This window comes from Alosa sapidissima, chromosome 6 (genome assembly GCF_018492685.1).
Source record: "Alosa sapidissima isolate fAloSap1 chromosome 6, fAloSap1.pri, whole genome shotgun sequence".
Taxonomy (NCBI): Eukaryota; Metazoa; Chordata; class Actinopteri; order Clupeiformes; family Clupeidae; genus Alosa; species Alosa sapidissima.
In genome coordinates this window covers 13,223,239-13,232,005 of record NC_055962.1, presented here as the reverse complement: position 1 = coordinate 13,232,005, position 8,767 = coordinate 13,223,239, and the positions used below count along the sequence as shown (strand labels likewise).

Below are 8,767 nucleotides of genomic sequence, written 5' to 3'. Positions count from 1 at the left end.
TATATATATAAGATATTGGTAGGCCTAATCTACTGGATCATCATGCAAGTAGGCCTAAAACATGGATAGTGCCCAAGTTAAGTCTTCTCTTTTATACCTGCAATGGGATAGACATACGTTTAACAATAATTGGAAAGCTAAATAATTGGAAAGCTAAAAGCTAAAAAATGTATCTTACAGTAATGTTTAATATATCGCTCGTTTGACTAATTAGGTAATTCACTAGAATAGGTCTGTAGGAGATCCACAAAACTTACCACCACGCGGCACGCGCCACCACATGGTCGTTCTTTTTCCATCATGAGCAGTCGCATGCAAGAGATGAACAACAATTCCCACAATGCACTTCAATGTTTACGTGTGTATTTCCTGTCCGTCGCTGGGAAATGTGAATGTTTGAAATGCTCCCACGTTTTACTGATAGCCCAGCGGGTTCAATGTTAGATAGGAAATGAAGTTAGACACGCTTAATGATTTAGACATTGCATCACGCTTTCACTTCATTTAAATTACTACGGTATAATCTCTGAAGCTTTTTTTTGTCTACTTATTAACGAGAACTGTCGTTAGCAAACTCCGGTCTCTCACAACAACTCTGGTTGGTTGGGCTGGGCTGTGCTTGCTGCTTGCACTGTGAACATATGTGAGCATCCAACAAGCCACAGTGTGAGTTAAAATTATGTCACTTTCCGTCTAACGTGTTACCGTTAGATAATTTAAATCAAGGAGTTTCACGGAGCCAAACAAACATGATGGTAGCCCATTTCCGTTAACTGACGTTGCCCGTTATGGCTAGCTGAGGCTGTAGTTAACGTTATAATGTTTATGGTTAATAGATTATGACAATGTTGTTACCATCCTCTGTGATTCGGTGACCGATAAAGTACGTGAATTTACTAGTTCATTATGTATTTGTCCGTTTGTGAAGCATTGTTGTTACGGTGTTCATACCAATGTTGTTCTTACCGTAACGTTACTCTGATTTTGGGGTAATGTTATCCAGTCAATCTTGGAAATGTGCCTGTAGTTTTTCAATTCTGGCAGTGTTTAAGGACAAACTTCCACATATAGCCAATCAGGGAAGGTGTCTGTAGGGTCATGTTATCCTAATCTGCTCAGAACGGAGTGCAGCCTCGTTTACAGCGATAGGATTAGGCATCCCGTGTCTCCAATGACAAGGAATAGGCTTTGCCTATTCTTAGAATGTGATGGAAGTCCTTTGGCTGTGCAGGTAGCAGCAGAGCAGGTAGGTTAAGAGAAAAGTCACTTGTAGGCCACTTTTAAGCATTATTATAAATGTTACTTAAGTTTTTTCCAGACTCTCTTCATTCTAACAAGTTGGTTGAGTGAGTATGGAGCTTGGGAAAGCGAAACTCTTGAGGACTGGTTTAAACTCCCTGCATCAAGCCCTCCACCCTGTACATGGGATAGCGTGGACTGATGGGAAGCAGGTCTGTCTCACCTCTTTCTACTTTGTCAACGGGGAGCCGAAGTTTGGCGACACCAACGTCATCGGGCAGTTCGAGCACGTCTTCGGGCTCTTCTGGGGCCCGCTGTGCTGCTCAGACTCTCCGGCGCTGCTTGCCGTGCAGCACAAGAAGCATGTCACCGTGTGGCAGCTCCAGCTGAGCGCCCTGGAGCAGAATAAGCTCCTGTGTACACAGACCTGTGAGATGAGCGAGCCGTTCCCCTTGCTCTCTCAGGGCTGTGTGTGGCACCCCAAGCAGGACATTTTGGCCGTCTTGACCAAGCGGGACACTTCGGTTCTGTTCTCTGTGCGGGTAGACAACCGCAGGGTGAAGGCAGACATTAAGGGCAGTGGACTCATTCATTGCGCCTGCTGGACCAAGGATGGGACAAGGTTAGTAGTAGCCATTGGCACTGGCCTGCATTCGTACATCTGGAATGATATTCAGAAGAGCTTGGTGGCATGCTCTTTCTGCCCCATCTTTGACGTTGGGGGTTACATTTGTGCTATTGAGTCTACAGATGATGCTCAGGTGGCTGTTGCCACTGAGCTGCCTCTGGACAAGATATGTGGCTTGAATGCAGGTATGGCTTTCGAAATGCCTTCAGACCCAGACCAGTTGCCTTCCCCTTCCCCCGTGGTGATGTTTGAGGACGATAACCTGGACTCTCGGAGGAGGTCTTTTGACTCTGACAGATCCCTGTCTTATGGCTACAACTCGCCTACCTCTGGTGGGCCCATGGATCTGACCCACCTATTGTCCAAGCACAGGAAATCAGACCCCAGCCCGCTTATTCATTTGAGACGACGGGACACGCTGACGGGGACCGGGCAGGACTCCTCGCATTTGATTCTGGTGACGTACGAGCGCAAGGTCACCACCACCCGCAAAGTCAGCATCCCTGGCATCCTGGTGCCTGACATCATAGCCTTTGACCCGCGGGGCGGCACAGTAGCCGTGGCGTCCAACACCTGCAACATGATCCTGGTGTACTGCGTGACGGCCTCCGGTATGCCCAACGTCCAGCAGATCCAGATGGAGAAGAACGAGCGGCCAAAGGGCGTGTGTTTCCTCAGCAACAAGCTCCTCATGCTCATGGTGGGCCGGCAGAAGTCCAACGACCCGGCCTTCCTCCCCTCCTCCAACACGGACAAGTTCATCCTCCGGCTGATGACCAAGGAGCTGCTGTTCGACGGGGAGACGATCCCTCCCTCGCCACAGGCGCCGGCCTCCCCCGTGAACTTCCCGGGGACTAGACGCCACTCGGAGCACTTCCCCAAAGACGACAGGCTGGGCGGCGGCGTGCGGGAGCTCATGCTGCCAGGTGGTGGCGTAATCCCCTCCCCAGGGAGCAGCAGGCGGAAGCTGGTGGAGGAGGTGGTGAACACACAGAGCCCGGCAGGCGGCAGCCCAGGCGCCAGCTCCACGGACTTCTCCGACCGTGCCACCTCTAGCGCCTCGTCCGTCACCATTGAGCCCTTCGACATGGACCATATGAGTCGCATGGCCACTCTGGCCGTGGGCGGGCAGACGAGTCGGGAGTCCAGCCGGCCGAGCTCGCCGCGTTTTGATCTCTCCATGGAGAAGCTCCTATCGGAGCCGCCGCCGGTGAAGAACAACAACCTCCCCAGAGACAAAGCGGTGGATCAGCTGTCACAGGGCATGGAGAAGATTTTTGCCCGATTTTCTGAAGTGCAGCAGTCTCTGACAGAGATTCGGGACTATGCCCAAAATGGAAGGAAAGCAATAGTGAACTATCCGTGTTGTGCAGAACCTCCTTATATCAACCTTACATTTCAGGTTTGTTAAAACCCTATAATTGTTTTGTCAGTTATTACTTTTTTTGTTTGGATGAATTCATGATATATTTCTTAATTAATATTTTTTCTCTCTCTTTCTTTTTTATGTAAAAGTGTAACATTGATTATGTAATGATAATTAGTTTTTGGTTGGGATGTATAATTAGTTAATGACATGGATCATATTCATCAGATGTCAAGATTATTCCTAAAGAGGATTAGTGAAATCTGGTGTTGGTGGCAGCAACTTTTGCATCCAGACTTGTTTATTGTTCTAAAACCACCCCTCATCGTTGTTTACTTTCTTACTGGGCGTGAGCTGTGGGTGGACACACTGTAAGGGGAAATCTCCTTTGTGAACGCACGCAGCCCTTGACGTACTTAAAGAACAGTGTCAGCATATGTCAGATTGGGGCGACATCACTGCCCTTGGCCAGGGCTTCGCCTGTAGGTGAAGGTGAGAGTGATGCATAGGGCTAATCCCCCCTCCTGTGTCTCTGCGGTATGGTATGCAGCCTAATGCTGCTTTCCAGACAACTCGGATGTCGGAGGTCAGACTTCAGTTCTGACTTCAAAGTTGAGGTAGATTAACTATCCCAAGTTTCCCAAGTAGTAAGTCCGACTTCAAGTGGCGTTCCATTGTAAGGAGACTCTCGCTTCAGACGATAAGGAACAATAGTTGACAAACTACTGAGTGATTATGAGTTCATTATGATGTTTTTGCCCATTTTTTAGTTTTCAAAGATGAACACAATCTCTCACGTTTATGGTCTTTTGCCATTTTTGGAAATGCATTCCAAAAACTGTCCAAAAGTCCAAATTTCTAGCATATGGAAAACTTTCTGCTAGGAATTATTTTTAGAATGTGAATCCATGTAATTCAAGTCAGTCAACTTGTTTGATTTGTTTAGAGTCATGCAGCTGATGTAGAACCCACAGCCTGAATCAAATAGAGGGAGGACTACCTTTTAAACAGAGAAACCTTGAGCAGAACCCAATTCAAAAGCACAGGGCCTAATCGGCCTGTGGTAGACGCAAAAAAGGGATGAGAGAGAGAAGGGTGAGGGAACATCAGAACAGTGGAGAGAATGTTCATAATGTAGAAGTGAAGAAGTTTAGTATTTGTGTAGTAACACCGCCGTTTTGTTTATTGAGCAGATTAATTTAGACTGTGTCCCCATTTATCCTCCTCCTCCTCCTCCTTTTGGTCCTGTGCAGAAGCAGCTGTCGGAGAACGTGTTCATAGACGAGAGGAGGCCCGTGCTGCTGTGTGAGGGGAAACTGAGTCTGAAGATGATCCAGGAGCTCTTCAGCCTCACTGTGGTGGAGATGCTGCATGGTGAGTTTAAGCTGTGCATTGGGGGCAGCCGTGGCCTACTGGTTAGCACTTGTAACTGGAGGGTTGCCGTTCCGAACACCGACCAGTAGGAAGCGGCTGAAGTGCCCTTGAAGGCACCTAACCCCTCACTGCTCCCTGAGCGCCGCTGTTGTAGCAGGCAGCTCACTGCGTCGGGATTAGTGTGTGCTTCACTTCACTGTGTGTTCACTGTGTGCTGGGTGTGTTTCACGAATATATATATATATGGTGAAGGTAAAGTAACCGTGGACCGACATAAGATGAAGGCTGACTTTTGAGGTGACCAGAGAATCTGGTCTATCTGACTGTGTATGTAGCTTCAGTACAGGCCAGGGGAGGTAGAGCAGACCCATTTTAGCACAGTAGGAAAAGCTGTGACTACTCACATTATTGTTTAACTGTACTTTCTTTGGTGGATCACCTGAATATATAGAAGGATGCATTTTGTGTTTTATTGTGTTGATTTTCTGTGTTGTATTTATAACACGGAATGTTTCTAGTCAGAGACTGAGAGAGAGAGTCTGTTTCTTATGTTTTTCTCTCTCTCTCTCTGTGTGTGTGTGTGTGACGATTTTGTAAACAACAAAAGAGAATAACACATAGCACGCACAGAAATCCATCTAGGAAAGCCTTGTCAGGTTATTTTGTGGTAACCAACTGCATGAGCAAACTATTACATAGAATGAAAAATCAGTAGCTTGACTAATAAGAAATTAACCTTTTTCTTCATTCACTGAAGCCTGCCACACATTTTCAAAAGCCTTTCATGGGCTATTGCACTAGATCCTCATTTAGGTATTCAGCTTTTCATTAGCCTAATGCTAATAGCACACGCTGAATCATAGTGGCTTTAATAGAGCCACTTAAAGTCTGAGGAAGGCTACAGTTCTGATGGATGGATTCTCAGAAAGCCAGTGGTTTCAATGTACCACAGACTTAGTTACCGTAAAAGCTTATATTAATTGAGTAATTCATTTGATTAATTGATCAGTGTCCACAGTGTGTTTAGTGGCTTGAATTTCCCCTTGGGGATCAATAAAGTATATATCTATCTATCTATCTATCTATCTATCTATCTATCTATCTTTTTGAGGTCTGTGACTGAAAATGTCACCTTCACCTCTGTTTCACCTTCATGTTTCTTATGGAAAGTGAATTAATGGGTAAATTGACCCCTAGTTGGTTGACCTTTGCTCTAACATAAGTGTACACATTGTGTGTAAAGTGTTGTGTGCTTCAGTTAACAGTTTAGGGCAAAAATAGGAGGTGCGTAAGATGTTGATTGGATTTGAGGATTTAAACAAAAGCAGCTTACTGCTTCATTCTCATGCTTTGCTATGGCACATGCAAGAAGAACAAAGGCCAGGTGAACACAATAGGTCTCGTTAATCTGAAAACAAATTATGAACATGCCTAAATTATCATCAGATTGAAGAAATATGAACTGAACTGAATGTGCACTTTCCACCTCAGCAAACGCCTTCTGCCTGACCATAGCAGATGATGCCATTTTGCAAGTATTTGTTTGGATGGTAACACTTTATGTGGCAAAATGTTCAAGAAAGTCAAGCAAAAACTGTTATAAAAATTGATTTGAGTTGGAATGACCCTTTTACAACATAAAAAAGAATACACTAGTTGCTCCCACTGCCCTCTGGAACTTTTCCATATGGTTGTCCTCAGATGCATATAGTTATACTGTCCTCTGCTCTAACTTTAGACCACAATCTCAATATGTACATTTATGTACTTTAGTTTTAAATTAGCCGGATCCTAACTAGGGATTGGGATCACCACATATCTTTCTACAATTTACATTTTTTTTATGATTATTGGCTCCTGATTCTTCAATTAATCGTGATTCTGGAATACATTGCAATTTATTTTATTGTTTTAACTAGGGTGGACAGCCATACAATTATTAAAGTTATCTAAATCTATGATATCCAAGAAACTAAAATGGTATAACCCATATTTAGTGACTCACCATGTACACAGATAGATCAATTCATTTCTTCTGGAGATATTTTTAAATACTAGATAACAAGATAACAACTGTTAAAAACAGGACTCACTGATGCACTTATTTTTACTGTACTCTACCTTTTTTAAATTGTCCTAAAATTGTTGAGAGAATTGCTTTAAAACTTAAACTGTTCACCATGTTGTTAGTCGCTTTGGTTAAAAATGCGTCAACCAAATGTAATGTAATGTAATGTATAAGGGCAATTCCATGGAAAATTACGTTTTTTGTAACATCCATAACGCCAACAAAATGTGATAGTATGGTATGATGTGAATGATTACATGAAATTTGAGCATTTGCTATTTTTGGCTGAAGAATGTACATGAGAAAAAATGCACAAAAAATTAATTATCATTCACATCATACAAATGCCAAGGCATTTCACTGGCGTTATGGATGTGACAAAAAGTCCTTTTTCCGTGGAATTGCCCATAATGTATTGTCACTTGATACATTTAGACAGACAATCCTGACCCCTTCTGTGTGTTTTTCTTTCAGGTCCTCTGTGGATAGTCCTTGTTGCCGATGCAGAGGGCTTCGTCCCCCTGACGTTCAAGCCTGGCGAGCATCTCACCATCAGGAATGGAAAAAGGAATTTCCCTCTGAAGGGACATGGAGGCCAGGATGCCTCGAGTACAGAGAGACAGTTTTCCAGCTGCGGAGAGCACTGAGAACCAACATACAGAACCCTGCTCTCCTTAAAACTTCAGTCTATAGACCTCAGAAGTTCGCCTTCAAAAAGAACCCAAACGCTGCCATCTCATTAAGGAGATCCGGGTTCCATCTTTGCACATATAAGGAGATCTGGATCTTCTTATATGAGCAAAGATTGCAGCTTTGGGTCCTTTTTATAGATAAACTTCAGAGGTTTATGGTGAAATGTTCCCACTTGTAATGTCTGATCAGAATGGAAGGGCATGTGGGAAGCACTTGGAAATTGAACTGTTCCTGCTGTCAGATGAAGTTTATTTTCTTAAGCTCAAAGAAAAAAAAAAATATTTTTTGAAGGTCATGTGATTGAAAGTTTGTCTGAACATTTAATTCAACAAACAAGTTTGTTTATTTGTTTGACTGTCTGTTTGCTTGTTTGTTTGTAATTGATGAATGAACAAACTGCAGTGCCTGCTGATAGGTTGTTGGCCAGTAGTGTACAGCGTAGGTTTTATCTGCAGGATAAACCTGTTATGTTACATGATTCCTCACTGAAATAATAAATTATATTTGTAATGACCACAAATCATTTTCAAACCCAACTGTATGTTCACATTGCTGGAAAAAAATCATCCAATTCCTAATGAAAGTTAAGGCCCCTAGACCACAAAAAAGGATTATGTAAAAATAAATTATTTATTAATGATGGCAGATTGTAATGTGTTAAAACTTACAAGCAAGCCTATGTTTTCATAGAAATGGGAGAAAATTCCAGATGATCCCACTTACCGTCTTGTCAACGGTGCGTTCAGGAATTAAGCATCAGACACTGGTATAAACAGGAGCAGTTCTTGATATTATTCATTACAGGGTTTATGTGGGGTCTTAAAAACTCTAAAAAGGTATACAATTTAATAATATGAATTTTAGGCCTTGAAAAGTCTCAAAAACATTAAAATATGCCCTACGATATGGCTAGGTTATCCACTAGGTCTTAAATGTGCTTAGGTAGGTCTTAATTAATGTTCATTCAACGTTACTTCAACAGTGGTCATTTCATTTTTTTAGAAGCATAGATTGAAGTTGTTTAACATTGAAGTTCTTTCTCTCAACAGTACAGATACAGTATATTACAATGTAATACAATTATAGCAAAATTTATGTGGAACTGTGGATCAAAACTTTGTAGCTTGTATAAAAGTTCAGAGAAGACAGATTTTCCTTCATATTTTTTTGCCAGTATGGGTGTGAAATCCGTTTTAAGTTTCATTCATAATACTCTTGAAATGGTCTTAAAAAGTCTTAAATTGCCTACAATACTTAACTATGTAAAGTTGCACTCATAATCATCGCCAATGGTTACTTCGCCTGTGATCACTTGATTCCATTAACATTCCACAAGCTCTTATTGCTGGTCTCTTCCTGTCTGAGTGGGGCTTTGGGTAAAGACAAGTTACCCATTCTC

General features: G+C 42.8%; 1 protein-coding gene across 2 annotated transcripts; it reads left to right on the top strand.

The window, feature by feature from the left end:
- The first annotated feature begins 349 nt into the window (after window positions 1–349).
- LOC121712161 (WD repeat and coiled coil containing) lies at window positions 350–7,888 on the top strand. 2 transcript variants are annotated; one of them, XM_042096250.1, is made up of 4 exons: window positions 350–666; window positions 1,309–3,269; window positions 4,487–4,607; window positions 7,150–7,888. In XM_042096250.1, exons 2-4 carry the CDS (start codon window positions 1,353–1,355, stop codon window positions 7,320–7,322), a joined length of 2,211 nt encoding a protein of 736 aa, XP_041952184.1. In that variant the 5' UTR covers window positions 350–666; window positions 1,309–1,352; the 3' UTR covers window positions 7,323–7,888. The 2 variants fall into 2 exon arrangements, with proteins under 2 accessions (XP_041952184.1, XP_041952183.1); XM_042096249.1 differs by having other exon boundaries at window positions 350–3,269.
- Window positions 7,889–8,767: the final 879 nt, after the last annotated feature.